The following is a 16,014-nucleotide window of genomic DNA, read 5'->3' as shown; positions in this document are numbered from 1 at the left end:
GGTGGGAAAATGAAACACCAAAGAAGTGAGGCCTTAAGAAGTCTTAAAGTCTGTTATTAAAATTATAAGGATCTAAGCTTATTCTTTCGGGAAAAGAAAACTTCATTTTAAGTATCAGCAGTTTTCAATGTATAGGAGAGACTGATACTAAACTGGGTTGTCCTGTTTCAGCTAGTTTCAGAAGCTAGATTTACTCAGATGACTTCCAGAAAAAACAGCTTTTCCTATAGCCTCGATAGCTCACCGACACTAATGAAATTTTAGGCAAATTGGCAATACAGTTCAAGTACAGAGCATTCCTGCATGCCATAGTGGCTTGACTAAGCTGAGAGATTACTTCCTAGTTAGTTGCACTGATAACTAAACTGCAATTTACCAAAGTAATTGAAATAAACTTAAGTGTTTGTAAGTAATTTGTTAAGGCAGTCGCTTGTTATTTACCCACAAAGTCAGAAAGAAGCACAAGTTATTTGAAACTATGAAATCTTAATTTGATAGGGAGAATAACAAACGCTATCAATCTACAATTTCAGAGATGTCAAATGGCTGAAGATATTTCTCTTACTTTCCACACATGTGAATCAGTAAAGAAATCATATATGCAACAATCAAGTAATTCAGCATCCTTCTAATCCTGCATTTACCTTGCAAATGTTTTTCGGTTAAATAAGAACTATAAGGCCATTTGATGATTTAATGGTAAGCAATCAAACTGTCATTCAAGGCAACATGATGGCATACGAATTTCACTGCAGGCAGGTACCAGGTTATACACACTGGAAGGAACAATCGAGCTAAACAGGCACGTGCTCATGGGTTCTAAAATTAACTGAAACTGTTCAGAAAGAAAACATGTTAAGGGTCAAGATGAACAGCTGACAGAACATCTGCTAAAAATGGAAAAAAGCCCCCCAAAAAAGTTAAAATAAAGAATACGTATTCCAAGTAGTGCCCCACAGTTTAAGACTGTTATATGACTTCATCTTGTATATTTACTGTCTCTAGCTATAAGACTTCTGTAAAATAAGCAGCTTGCTCCTGCATAAGATAAGAATCTTCTCTTTCATGGCTACTGAAGAGCAGTGATCAGTCCAGATATCTGGACTACAGATAGCAGAAAACAGAACTGGAGAAGGACAAAGGGGTGTAAAGTATAAAATCCTACCTGTGAAGAGATTAAGTGACATGGCATTTATTTTTATTTAGAATTACCTGTTCATCAGCTGGATTTTACATTTTTCTACCAGAAAAAAAGAGGGAAGAGAGAAAATGGCAATACCAAGTATAAGCTAATGAAAAGGAAATTTAAATTCTCAATTCACACAGAAGATGAAAACAAAAAGTTGAACCAATGGAAGAGCTCAATGATTTGTGAATGAGGCTCACTGACACTTTCAACTTAGCAAAAAAAGATTAATGTTTTGTTCTTTCTAAGGACAAGATATAGAAGAGTATAGAGGTACAACTCCATTTTACAGTCTGGAAACTAGAGAATGAGCTTAGTATGAGAACCAGATCTTACAAGTCAGGATCTACAGAACTATGATAATGAACTATGCTTTACCCCTATGAAGAGACATTTCATGCTTGGACAATCCCTTAATGAGTCAGTGAGAACTAAGCTGACCCACAGCATCGTTGTTCACATTCAAGCTATAGTCACATAAAAATTAAAGGAAAATACTTCTACTAAAGAAATAACTGATGACCATTTTTATATTTATTTGCCTTTTTTTTTTTTTAAAGGACCTCTTTTGTTATTAAAGCTAAACTGCAAAGGGTATTTAAAGTAAGGGTTTTTTTCCTCTCAAGAAAAACAATTTTAATCGCTTGTTTGTGTCAATCAATCAATCAGTTTGGGGTTTTTTTCTTCAACCAAATAAAAGGCACTACAGAAAAGCAGTCCAAGAAAAAAGCTAACAAAAAAGCACTTTTAACTGTTAAATCATGGAATCATTTCTGAAGGACAGTAAGGTTGTGGATATACTATCAAAAATGAGTAGAAGTTATCTGGCTATATGAGCAAAATATTTCTGCCTCTACTGACCAACTGATTGTGGCTGATGAACCAGTATGGCTTGGAGGAAGGTAGAAAAGAAAAATAAATCTGACTGGATATCGATAGGGAACCAAAGATTTTTTGTGGTCAGGCCAATACCAAACCTCAAAATGCAATCTTGCAAACAAGATAATCTTCCTGTAGTGCTAAACACTATGTATGTGCAAAACAGATTGCTAAGGAACTCTTTAAATGGAATAACATCATGGGGTTATAGTTATGATGGCCGAAACACCAAAACATGGTAATAATCGAAATAATCCAATAGTCTAGACTAAAAACAATGTTGTATGGTTGGCAGTTATTGAAGAAAATAAGAAAGCTATAAGAGCAAGAAGGTAGGGTAAATGATCAATTACTGGGATTGTATTGCTTCATCCATGGCAAGAGCAGGTCATTGTAAAAGTTCATTTCAGCTCGTTCTGAAAGATGACCAGTACTGTTCTTCAAACAATGCAAAATCCTATGAAACACAGTCATGGCCTGTGACTTCAGTAAATGCTACACTGATGAAACCAAAAGTGTTTTAAACATTTACTCAGTCACTGATAAGCTGAAACCCTACTATATAAAAGTAGCTGTTTAGTTGAGCAGAACTAGATAGCTTGAATAAAATATGAAATGTCTACCTGAGAGTGGGTCACTTCTAATAGCAGATTATAATTATTTATGGATATTATAATCCTGAAAGAACATGATGCTTATAAATTACTTTAGAAGAGTAAATAGAAAACAGGTAAAATCACACAAGTGATGAAAAACATATTCCTCCACAGAGTGCCAACACCTTAATTTTGTCCCTTCGCAGAACCTCTTTTTGGATCCTTTTAAAGAATTTAAGGCTATATAGGTTTTGATGTGTATTATTTTTTTTTTCCTTCCTACTGAAAGTTATGGTAGGTATACTGGCCACCTGAAAAAAGCAACTTAAACCATTCCACACAGAATTAGTTCTTACTGCACAATGGGTAAATTGTGAACACTTCCAAAGACATTTAAGAAAAAAAATATAAATTCAGACACAAGTTTTCTTGAACAGCATTTCAGGTTTAATGAAGTCAGAACTGGAAACCATCAGAACAATTTATACAACTACATACAGACTTTGGATGGCAATGTGCCCTAACTAGGAAATATAAACAGGTTTTTTTCAAGATTATTTAGCTGTTCTTGATCTTAGCCGTCGCTTGATGATTAGATGATCACTTTCCTTTTTTTCTTCTACAAAGATCTAAAAAAGCCAATATATTGAGTTACTCAATATTTCTTTAGAGACAAATGACATGCAATTCTAGATCCACAAAACCAACATGTTTCTTCCCAGAAGCTGTTTCCAGAATGAAATTTGCCTATTGCCTTTTAGTCTGAGGTCTCCAGGATGGTCAGATGATTTTAGTGCATCATAATAAGCGACAAATACTGGGAACATATAAAATTCCGGTTTTGCTGAAACTAACACCAAAATCCCAAGAAATACGTGATGTGAGAGCAGGTCTCACTTCTGATCTCTAACACTCATTTCGTGAAACAATAGGTGTTCAGAAAACATTTTTAGTTTTAACTCCTTTAGCTTTCTCTGACATTGCCAGGATTCAGCCTTTCACTTTTCCTTTCATTTCCATTTTAGCTGCGTTTGCTCTGTATTTCTGTCATTTTCCTCAACCTCCTATGAGCAGCTTTTTGGTTTCTGCTGCTCCCGTTAATACAATTTACAGAAAAATCAAATATCTCAGTATGGGCAAACGCTCTCCATAGCAAAGGGAAGAAAGGATTGAACAGAAAGAAGAATACATTTTCAAGAGAGCAAGAGTATGCTCAGCACTATAGTTACGGTCAAAACTTTAAAGTTGGATTTCAGAAACAAAACATCGAGCCATGGCCTATACGACTCTTTACAGGCTGGCTTAGACAGGGCAACATAATTTAAGCACACCTAGAAGGCTACCTAAACGGTGCTTGGAAAAGCATGGATGCATCCACATCTTAAAGTAGCTGGAATGTTAGCTGGTCATAAATGGAATTGGAAATTACCTTAGGTGCTCACTTGCCCTGTGAAGTTAATTGTACATACAGACCTTTAACTTCAGTGTTTCGATCACGCTATTCAAAAACTGTGGATCCCTTAACAGTCTCTATTTATATTCTTTCTTTATGCTACACTTAAATGAACACCAGCTATTGGAAAAACAAATTAAGAAACTGCTGTAGTAAAAGTAAGCCTCCACATACCACGATTAAGATATTTATGAATCCAAATTTAGAGATATCTCTGTGATTGCTGTACCACCTATACAGTAAGTCAGTAGCCAAACACAGAGAAGATAGGTGAGAAAACAGAAAAAATGAAGTAAAACAGCAGGAAGACAAGACCAAAAGGCATGGTTAAGTAGAATCAAGAAACAAGTCAGTACTTTCAAACCTCTTCTGCAACATGATTAGACCTTCAGGTTTGTTCTGTCGCCTACATAGTTTATTTTAAGCCAAGATTACAGAAATAGATTACAGTGGACAGAACAGTAACCTGTAATCACTTACCGGAGAACCAGAGATATCAAGAGGGCAGGAAATGTCAGTTGAATACAGCTTTCTCTTAACTCGTTTTGGCTTGAGCTCCTTTTCTTTGACACTTTCTGGTTCTGCAGACTTGGGAGAGCTTATTGTAGCTATCAGCTGCTTTGCTAGAAGAAAAATTTTACTGTAAATCAATGTGTTACTGGTTTTGTGAGCCTCAAAATTAATGAAAAATTAAAGAAAGCTGTTCCATTTTTGTACTTTTTTAATAAAGATGCAGCCTGAAGTTTAAATATAAAAAAAATCAGAAGTTGTATTTGACTACCACAGTTTTCTACAGCTTCAGATGCAAAAGCTTAAAGGACACATTTCAACAGCACATTAAAAATCAATTAGGATTCAGACTTCACTGGAAGTTAAACACTTCAACAGTATTTGAACAACAGGCTTAACTGCTTTGTGCTGACAGAAGCACAAGAGTAGAGCCAGTTTCTCTAGGTATTTGTATAGTATTATCAAGCTAGTACTAGCTCTATAAAGAAATGAATGTATGCATATTATGAGCTAGAAGGAAGGAAGAAATCCCAAACAATACTAAGTTATGTGAAAGAGGAAAAAATAGAGGACATGGTAACAAAAGGTTACAAACTAGAACTCATTTGCTCAAATTAACTATTTTCAGGGTGAAACTGAGTGGTCTGAATTTGGCTTCTATTGATATTGATATGTTGTCCTCATAGAACCAATCTGACAAACCTGGGAAATTTAAAAACGTCACTATCATCTTCTAGACTATCTTACAGCAGATAAGCAAGATGTGCTCTGTAGCACATCAAGTTTTAAAGTTGGTACAAAGATCTTAATTTTAACTGTCCACAGTGAAAAGCGACTGACCTTGTTTTAACTAACCAAATAACAGCATTTTTTAGAATTTATCACTGGTGATTCCTTGTGCCCTCTGCTAATTTAATTTTTTTTTTAAACCACATTAACTCAGAGATCATGTCTTACTGTAGGAAATAATAAAAATATATTCTTCAGTGCAACCTCCTAGCAGTTAATCTTCCCAAGACTATGCTTAAACTTAATGAAATCCATTAATTGCTTCATAGTCAGTTTATTGAAGTCTTCCAAATATTTTCATGAGACACCAGCTTTCAGATTCTGTATAACTAATCTTCACCTCCCACATATATACATCAAAAAGCACTAATACAGTTTCCACAGAAACAAAGTGGGGCAGGGGAGGGGAAGAGGGATTACTTATAGAACAAGGTAAGATTTGGAGTTTGGATTCAGCTCTTGATTTTTCTTAGAGCAGTAGGGCAAGTTTCTGAAATTGTCTTTAACTGTTGGGCTGTAAGCAAGAACAAAAATAACTCAGACATTTTGAGCTTAAAGTTATCATTGCTTTTATAATAAATTTATATGCACATATTCCACACTGTGTCCTTTCACTCCATTTGGTTTACCTTTCACACTGAACCTAAACTTTAGAATGTGTGGTCCTTGCAATAAAGACAGCCTTTTACTACTCTGCAAGATTCAATATAGCAGGCCTCAGTTCAGCCTCCATTATTTCAAATGAAATAACAACTTAACAAAGCAGACATGTCCTTTAATAACATATACATTAATAGATTACATTAGAAAAAGGCCATTCTACAGTGCCCAGAGAACATGGAATAAGCCTTATTTATTCTGTACAAACCTTTAGAGTGAATAATAGTAGGAGAACTTTGGAAAAAATCTCCAATTTTTTGTAGTGTTCCATCTTTCTTTTTGGCTGAATTTTTACTTGAAGTGGATTCTTGCTTTAAGTCTTTTCTAAACGACTGTGTAGTAGACATCTGCACAGAAATACAATATCATAATTTAAGTTGAAAACTGAATTGTCAATTTCAATTGACAGCTGAAAATCAAACTTCAGGTTTAATTCCATTTTAGTTGACTTCAGTGTTATTTTCAAGCTGACATTTTGAGCTTTGCTTCTGACCCCTCAGTCCATTATACTAATGATACTACCACAGCAAGTAGACTACACCATTTTATAGCCAGAAGAAAAAAAATTGACAAAGTTTCATAGAATATATTTAAAGGTGTCAGTAATACAGGAAACAAATAGTTTCTTTAAAAAAGAAAAAAGTAGATTCAAAGTTGTAGAGTATTTTGTTTACATCAAGAAAAGCTCGTCTAATCAAACAGGAGGAAACTGATGGGGAAATAAATCTACTACCTACCCAGCTTACTATTAAGGCCTAAAAATCATCTTTTCATAAGTCATGCCTATAGACAACACGAACCTCAGTTTTACTTCAAAGGCATTGCCTTTAACATCAACTATACTAACAGTATGTTCAAACTAGTCTTCACAGCTTTTCAATATGCAACATCGTTCCCTTTGAATCATTGCACACTGCAGCTACTACACATTCTTGGCAAATAGACTTACTCTCTTCGGTTGACTAATAGAGTTTAGTAGGAAGACAACATCAGTGTTTAAGAATCCTTATCTATATACTTGATTAAAATAAGATACTGCTACATAAAAGTGTTTGCTCCTTTCACAAGTCCACCTTTACAGAAAAGGTCAAATTAACTTCAAAAACATAACAAAACCGCACCATTTTCTTATTGCTTGTAGAAGGTGAATTAGTCATAGCAGATTTTTCATTTTTCTTGTTCTCATTTTTCACAAAATCCTAAGAAAATAAACATGACAGATTTAAACTAGGATTCTTGCAGAAAGGACAATAAGTATTTATATTACAGAAGGAAAAACAATTACAGTTGTTTAAATGCAACAACTAACAGTGGGAAGGCATTGGCTAATACTGAAGAGGTAACTATTGAAATGTGAATTAAATGCAAAACAAACTTGTAGAAAGGAACTAGAAATACCTGTAAGTCAAACCATTCTGACACATACTATTCTTCTCTCCATAATTTTCTATACTTTTGGCTTTAAGAGATTTGACAAGCAAACACAGAAATCAAAATTAACTTAATTCTAAATGTAAATTCTGATTTATGTTGACAACTACAAAAAGCGGTTGGAGCACAGTACCATTTTAAGCTGTCAATAAAAGACTTCTTCTGTCTTGTGAAGGGGTGCCAAGAGATTTCAGATAACTGATAGCCATACCGACCGATAAGTGTCAGAAAAAAGAGGTTTTTGTTCCTTGTTTATTTAGAAGGGAGTCTCTGCAGAAGATTTGGTTTTGTTTGTTTCTAAAAAAAAAAGGCAAGCATTGTTTTGGCTTTGGAGGTTTTTTTAGTGTTTTTGTTTTGGTTTTTTTTTTAATAAATTTGAGATGAGCAGTATATGGTTATTTTTTGCACCACAGGTTTCCCCTCAATCTTTACTTTTACCACTGAAAATGGGATTTTCTGTTTTAGGAAATTAAAAAAATAACTTGTGTCTTCAGTAGCCTTGTGACAGTTAAAGTTACTGATTCGTTTTACAATCTATTTCTGTTTGGCACATTAACATGAAAATAATATTTAAGAATAACGTTCAGGTGAATAAAACTGCAATAAGATAGTTTTAAATTTAGTTCCATGTTATTTAAAGTTACTTAGCTAAATATCATTCCATAAGGGTATGAACACAGATGACTACACTATGAAAGGATTTAAATGAATTAGTAAAACCGTCTTCTCTAAAAACATGGATAACTACATTAGATGAAATATATTTATCTGTAGATAAGGTTTGGTACTTTCAGTGCGGTTCAGAAGGGTGGTTATTTTTACGCCTACTTTTCCAGCAGCCTGAGGGAATACTACTCAAAAGGAAATCAGTTCAACACAAGTTTCAATCAATTTTGGACCTTATTCCAGAGTGAAGTGTTGATTTCCAGATTAATAAGCTTGCACAGTTTTTAATAGTTACTTTTGCAATCCAGGTTTAACAAAATGAGTTTACTGAAGTACTGTTGAACACTATTTCTCTTAACTCTTTTACTAAGAGATTAAAAAAACATATTACTTGGGAACACTTGAGTGAGAAATGTTAGAAAAGAATCAGATACTTAACTCTCCAGCTGAGACAAGTTCACTCACTGAAAGAAATCACTTACCACCTAGCCAAATCATCCACAGGTCACCTCCCTCATACTCATCTGTCAGCTTCAAAAGTGTTTAGAAGTCTAGAGAGTCATAAGCCCCACAAGTAGGATTACAAGATTTAAGTATCACCAAAATGTGGTCTTAGGGTTTCATAGTCTTTGTGTCTTAGAGACAGCTGTGTTGGTGCTAACGCTGATAAAAGCCAGAAGAAAGGGATATGCAGTTCAGGTAGAAGCAATGAAGATTTTTAGCACCTTGAACTGCTGTGGAGCCCTAGTCTCGCATATAAACACCACAGCACATTAAGGCAGCTGGAGCATATTACCTAACACAATTAAATCAAAGAGGAATTAAATTAAAGAGGAATTAAGGTCTACAGAAAACAGGGAGGTTCTGGTGTAATCAGGGGCAAAAGGCCAGAGTCTGGATAAATTAAGGTCTATGACTGACTTCAACACAGGCCAGAGATCCACCGCTGGGGGGGCGTGCAGAGTGGGGAGGTTTAAATATACCCTAGACACATCCTTAGGATGTCAACTCAGAATCGGAAGATAAGGACAGGTTTTTAACAAATGAGCAGGGTAATACATTGAAGAACTGCACAACATATTTTGTCAGTTAGTCTAGGTCATACCTTATCCATCTCTTCGCTCTTCCTTTTCTTTCTTGGCCTCAGCATTTTAACTGTAACTGGTAAGGTGCTGCCCTGGTGCTTCACCTCCATCTTGTTGGGTTGCAGAGGTGTGAACTGGATTTCCATCTCTGGTTTCGGGAACCGACTGGTTTTTCCATCTTCTGTGGACACTTCAGAAGAGTCAAGGACAACTTCTGAATGGTCCTACGAGCATATGGAAATTTTAAGAAAACAAGTTTTAAAATAGCTATCAGCTAAGTACTATAATACTTACCCATCCCCAGGGTATCGCAATGCAAGCATTCCATTTTCCAGCTGCTAGTTTTCAGAACACTCCAAAGTCAAGAAATCTATTTCAACTACAGTAGAGTTTAACTCTTATTTTCTAATACTTTTTTGTCACATTTTAGAAAGTTAGACATGTCTATCTATGATCACAGTACTTAAAGTTTTCCTTGCTGAACTTAGCCTGATACTTTGTTTCCAAGTCATCTTCCTCAAGGGCAGTCAGTTAGTCACAGTTTTCACAGCTAACAGTAGTAGAATTGACATGATTTTCTTCATCTTAACTCTGCTGCTCCTTAGGAACTAGGCAGTAACAGCAGCTTTTGAGAGAAAAGCATAATCTTTCTCTAGCTTATCTTTAGGGAGCACTCTCTTCCCCTTCTACACTAAAGAAGTTAACTGTGTAAGTAACAGGGTCCAACAGACAAGCTACAAGCCAAATGCAACCTATGAGACACTTCATCACTATCTGTTCTTTGGAAGAGCAGCAGGCATTCAGGCAGCACATTTGCCCACACGCTGAATGAAGACTTTGCGTTGCACCTCCTTACAGCCAAACTGCAAGAACTGCACAGTGAGGGTGGGATGGCAAGCTCAGTTTGCACAACTGTTCTTCACCAGCAGCATTTCACCTTCCAGCCAAACCTGTCCTCCTTCCCAAAACCATCAAGACAGAGCTGTGGTCTCCTCCGCTCCTGCATCTCCATGGCAGCAGTTCAGCTGCTGGCTAGTGCACAAAAATCAATTCAGTAGCTGTTTGAATGAAACATGGCAGATAGGCTGCTGGGACTGGTAGTGATAAATGGCAGATGGCTGCTGCTGCTGCTGCTGCTAGTAGGGTCCCAAGCAAACTAGGTGCTGTTGCTTCTTACACTGGTTCACCCTGAAGGGTACCTCCCTCTTCTCAAAAACGAAAATAATCAAAGCTTATGGAAAGCCAAAAAGTAGTCACCTTCTTCAACCGGCTCTGCTGGGACTCTGAGTGGGAATATCAGCACCACTGTATTCCCAGGAATGGAGCTGGTCAATAGAAATATTTTTTCTTTATAACTGCTACTTCATGAGAGTTTGCAATCAAAGTTACATAGGAATGGTTAGTGTCATTAGCTAACAAAGCTACACAAAGGAATCCTATAGCAATCCTACATTTGGGAGAAAGCAAATCCAATTTGCCCTGCTGTTACTCCTCCATTTAAAAGGTGGGTTTGGTTTGGTTTTTTCTTCCCCCTCAGGGAAGGATCAGCCACTTCATAAGCATCCATAAGAGGTAAGTTTTCAAGAGCACACAGTTGAAGTCAGATACAATTATTCACATGGTTATGTTATACAGCTTTTATTTCTACCAAAGGCACTAAATCAGGTGATTTGATCATCAAGGCATTTGCAGAATAAAACTTTAGAATTCTTCAGGCAACATTTTCTTCCATATTCTTGATTTAGCAAAATTCATACAATTGCATAGAATTTTCAAATTTAAAGTTTTCTATCAACTTTACTTAATGAGAAGGCACTGCTAGGACATCAAGATAATGAATAATTCTCTTTAATTCCCTCATATCTTACTGGAATACTTTCTCCAGCTATAGGATTAGTCTTGCTTTGTTTTTCCATAAACTGTAAATATTTAGAACGAGTAAAGATTATGCTAGACCATAAACCTCACAATATTTTGAGTTTTCAAAAGTTACAGTATAAAAAGCTCAAGTGCAGAAACCTAATGAACTCCTGGGCTAGAAGGCAAAACAGGTTTAAGTCAGTAACACCTATTCATGACATGATCATAAGATGTGCTCTGCTGGGTCTCACCAACAGTCCACCTGGTTCAATATCCTGCCTCCAAGAGTGGCAAAGGGAGATGCTATCTGGGGATAACACATGTGATCCCAGCCACCCTGTCAACTGCTCCCTCCATACACTCCCAGCACTCTCAGCTGTTGCATTGGACGTGTCAGAGGGCAAAACCTCTACTTAATCCTCAGAGTATCCATTTACAAATATATTTACCGATTTTTACTACAAATTTTTCTAACCCCTGCTGAAAGTACCCATCTCCATCACCTCCAGATCACTAGCTGCTTCATATAGGAATATGTTATTTTAACTGTTTTAAAGTTATCTCTTAATAGCTTCATCAAGTGCTTCCAAGTTCTTGCAAGATTTTAGAAAGACAGTACTGCCTTCTGTTTACCTGCCACAACCATGATTTTCTAAGCCTCAGCTCCATAACCCTCTAGTGGCTTAACCTCTCCCAATCGATGCCACCTTCTTGGCCTCTCCTCACAAGGCAGGCAATACATATCACCTTGATCACTTCAGTTTTTCTTTATTTCCACTATGTGATTCCTGAGAACTTTCCCCCAAAACTTTACCCCATTCACTTCAATACCAACATAACAGTTTCTTACATGATAATCCTGTTAGCAGCCTCTCCTTATTAATATCATCAAGTATTGTTACTATCGGCTTGAGGTAAATACTCCACCAACTATTAACAACAATTCTTCTCTATAACTGATTTCATAGCAAAAAACTAATTTTATCGTGCTCTCTTAGCTGCTATGAACAAAGCTGTATAAAAAGCAGTAACCTTTCTGAGAGCTATTCTGCCCTCCCTCATATATCACAAGCTTTATCGATACAGCACTAGCTAAACTGATGAAGTAGAAAGAAACAAGCCGGAAAGTCTTATTTGGCAGTAGACAGGAAAGAGATTAAAAGATGCATTTTGGCATTCAGTCCAGTTCTGCAGGAAGAGGAGAACCAAGTCATCTAGCAGCTGGGGAGGGACTACTAGGAAACCCATGTTCAGCCCTGCGTGTCATTATTTAGCAACAGAGCCACACAGCATTAATTCAGTTTAGCAGGAGGCCTACCTCATTAAATACTGTTCATATAGCACACAAAGGTTCAGTCAGAATCAGGAGCCTCAGTACAGTTGCAAGCCTTTTAATTTTAGTTTGGAAAATATGCAAAGTTGATCTTTTCTTTGCGTAAGCTTCGAATATTGTTTTATTTTGAAGTGGGATGCAAGATACTGTTCTTGTGATGTCCAGTATGGGCTGGCAGCTGTAGTTAGAGGCATCCCTACTACCATACTATAGGTGATGATACGAAAGTTGTTTGAGCAGAAATCCTGTTAACACTGACGTAACACTACTAACTTTATGTCTTCAAATCTCTAGAACCTGGATTAGTTAACTAGTTTTTCTTTCAGGTATAGAAGTTCTAGAATACCACCTCTCTATACACTGTATTAACTAATGTACCTTTTTTCTGAGAGCAAGAGCAAAAGAGGGAGAGAAAGAATGAACAAGAACTCACAACTGGAGATACAGTTCAAGTACTAAGAACTATGAAAACTAATTGGGAGGTTCCCAGTATTGCTGAAATATATACTGAGAAAATAACAAAATGAGGAGGTTATAACAACGTATCATTAATACATACTGCCTATAAATATGAACAAACATACCTCTTTGTTTACAGACTGATCTATTTTATCTTGTTCTTCTTCAGGTAAAGGTACTTCTGCCAAAGACTGAACGCTTTTATGGTTAACGTGCTTTTTCAGCTCCTTTATAATGTCATCTTTCTCAGCCAGCTGTTTTCTTAGCTCTTCTACATCAGTTTCCTTATCCTAATAAACATCGCAAAAATTGCCACAGATTACAAGATTAGCAAAATAAATTAATATATACACAAGCATCATTACAATTACTTGGTAGCATCAGTTATAGAATTGCAGGCTAAAGCAATCAGCTATCCCAACAGAAAGCCAATAGTTTCATGTATGAGTGGCCACTATTTAAAGTGAAGACAAGTCATATAACAGCCTGGGAAGATGTAATGCAGTTTTATTTTACTCTACATATGTAAAGTTATAAGAAGTTCACCTCCCACCTCGGTGCTGTGGAAAAGGCAGCAAATGTGATAGTTGTTTCAGATTTCCAGTCCAACTTTGCAATACAAGTATCAAATAGACTGGAGTGTTTATTCGGACCACTAAGTATTTTGAAGCTTCAGTTAGTTACAAAGTTCAGCTTCAAACATACATAAATAAACCTTTTTTGTTTTTAAATTAGCTGCAAATGGTTTCAATATAACAGTGTTTAAGAAATAAAAAATAGAGCAAAAATGCAAAAAGAAGTATAGTGTTTTGCAGAATTAATGGATTAAAAAAAAAATTACACAGGAACAAGAAAGAGATACAGATGACCTTTCCTGAATCCTTTAGTGTAGCCTGCTTCAGTTCTGCTATTTCTTTATCTTTTTGTGTGTTGTCAGAAGCCAAAGTTTTGAGTTGTACTTCTAAAGCTTCTACTAATTTATCTCTGTCTTCACGCCACTTTTGAAGATTGCTGTCCTTTTCTACCAGCTGTGCAGCAAGTCTTTCCTAAATGAAGAAAAGATGGGTTAGAATTGAACATCACTTCTACACACTATCTGAACTACTGTAAGAGTTTGGTTTTGCATAGTTAGTACTATTTTATGGCCTTAGTAAACTTGAGAGCCTGTGTAGATCTTAAACCTCACATAGAGCTAGTTTCACTACAAATATGCAAAAGCAAACCATGCTTGAATTAGAAAATCTGTATCTATAGTTATAGTCTTTATGAAAATAATTTTTGGTAAGAATAATCATTCCTGTTTGCTTGCTCTGTGATTTTATTACTAACAAGTCTCAGATAGTCACAGACAAAGTAAAAGCAGTCCCAAGCTCCTAACACCCTCCTGTACTGATTGTAGGTCCAGAAAGTCATGACAAACAAGTTCTAGACTCAAATATAGGTTTAGATTTTACAGATTCATATACTACTTTCATATACTTAAGAAATTACAACCTTGATGCAATCCAGTGAACAGGCAAGTTATCTACCTCGTTATTAACTATCAGTCACTCTACTCTGAAAGCAATATGGGAGCAAAACCACTACCAATTTCGACCAAGTATTTTTACTCTGTATCTGGAAAGAAGCTATTTTTTTTTGTCAACTTCTTGTTTTGTCCTTTTCCTTCTAAAGCCTTATAGCTTAAGCAACAAATCTTGTTGTTCAAAATATGTTTTCTTAGCTTCATTAAGTAGCAATTCATTTAAGTGTAGGTTACTTACTGGTGTTTTACACACACTGTGAAGTCTAAAGGCTTCATAGAGCAGTGGTGGTGGTGATAGAATTGAAAGGAACAGGCACATTAACTTCCATTATGTACTAAGCTTTTTCATTTTTTGACCCTTCTATTCTTCCCTTTTCATATTGAGAAGATCTCATTTGAGCTTTGCCACATGATAAAGTGAGGGGACTTTGACAAAGGCCAGCTTCCCTCAGGCACCCATGCTGTTAACACTTGACATGAGACTTGCTCTGTACTAAAAGACTTACACTAGAGGACTCAGCAAAGGCCTCCAGGCACTTACAATTTCTGCTTGTTGTTTTACGTAACGTTCTCTATCCTCTGCAAATTTTCTCATTTCTCTGTTGCGATGCCTCTCAACTTCTTTTAGTTGACTTATGAGCCCCATTTTTTCCTCCAGCCACTTCTTTCTATCATTCTGATACTTTGCTTCATTTTCCTATTTTAAGGAAACCAGAAATAAAAACAGAGATTAAGCAAAGACTCAGACAAAATCTTAAAATCTTACCATCAAATGGATTCATCTCAGAAAAATAACAGAAATAGCATAGATTTACTCCAGCATACTCCCAAGTGCAAGTGTTACATTCTCATTTGTTCTTCTCTATTGGAAAAAATTAACAACTTTCAGCACTTCTTATTCAGCCTGGCACGTTTTCATGGAACAAATTTTCTTCTAAAAATGCTCTGGGTAAGTTACAAACACTATAAAAGTCACTCTAAGAGTAACAGTAAAGACAGCCTTTTAACTTAAAAATTGCCAATCTTTATGTCGCCTTACAGGTAGAAAACTTATATCTGCTTCAAGAATGAAGGGGAAAGAATGCAGTATAGTTTGAACGATGGGTATAGACAGTGTGTACCTAAGGACATCACTTCACAGCAACTTTGCCTCCTTTTCTATCACAATCAAACCTCTTGTCAGACACTCTCCCACATAAAACAGAAGGCATCTTAAAAACTGCTTGGAAAAAAAGTCTACTTTCTAATCCAAGGAGAATTAAGAGGCAAGTTCTCAACCTAGCAGGAAAGGCTTACAAGTCATACAGCAAGCACAAGACCTTGAAAGAATCTGCTTTAGTTGCCCACGCAACTGACAGGAAAGAGGCTCAAAATGGCTATCAGGAATTGGGCTGGTTAAGACAATTCTAAGAGGAGCCCACCTACAGAAGCACTGTCCGCGGTACCCAGATGTAGGAAAAGGGCCTCAGTGATGCCATCCAGTACAAAGATACTGCCGCCACACTTCGCTGCACTGGTGCACTGCAGCTTTTAGACGGGGTTTCCTTTCCTGCTGTTAACAACTTGCCATATCATGCTGCAG

At 36.3% G+C, this 16,014-nt stretch overlaps 1 protein-coding gene across 2 annotated transcripts in view; it reads right to left on the bottom strand.

Moving 5' to 3' along the window:
* Nucleotides 1-3,085: 3,085 nt before the first annotated feature.
* KIF20B (kinesin family member 20B) overlaps nt 3,086-16,014 on the bottom strand; it is a 43,668-nt gene continuing 30,739 nt past the window's right edge. For both annotated transcript variants that reach the window (XM_037400774.1, XM_037400773.1), the window contains exons 26-33: nt 14,974-15,129; nt 13,777-13,953; nt 13,033-13,197; nt 9,276-9,479; nt 7,195-7,272; nt 6,282-6,420; nt 4,595-4,737; nt 3,086-3,290 (exon numbers count right to left, since the gene is read on the bottom strand). In XM_037400774.1, the coding sequence (XP_037256671.1) occupies nt 3,216-3,290; nt 4,595-4,737; nt 6,282-6,420; nt 7,195-7,272; nt 9,276-9,479; nt 13,033-13,197; nt 13,777-13,953; nt 14,974-15,129 (1,137 nt within the window). In that variant the 3' untranslated portion in view covers nt 3,086-3,215. The remainder of the gene's footprint in view (nt 3,291-4,594; nt 4,738-6,281; nt 6,421-7,194; nt 7,273-9,275; nt 9,480-13,032; nt 13,198-13,776; nt 13,954-14,973; nt 15,130-16,014) is intronic.

This window comes from Falco rusticolus, chromosome 9 (assembly GCF_015220075.1).
Source record: "Falco rusticolus isolate bFalRus1 chromosome 9, bFalRus1.pri, whole genome shotgun sequence".
NCBI lineage: Eukaryota > Metazoa > Chordata > Aves > Falconiformes > Falconidae > Falco > Falco rusticolus.
This window is presented reverse-complemented; position numbering and strand designations above follow the sequence as displayed.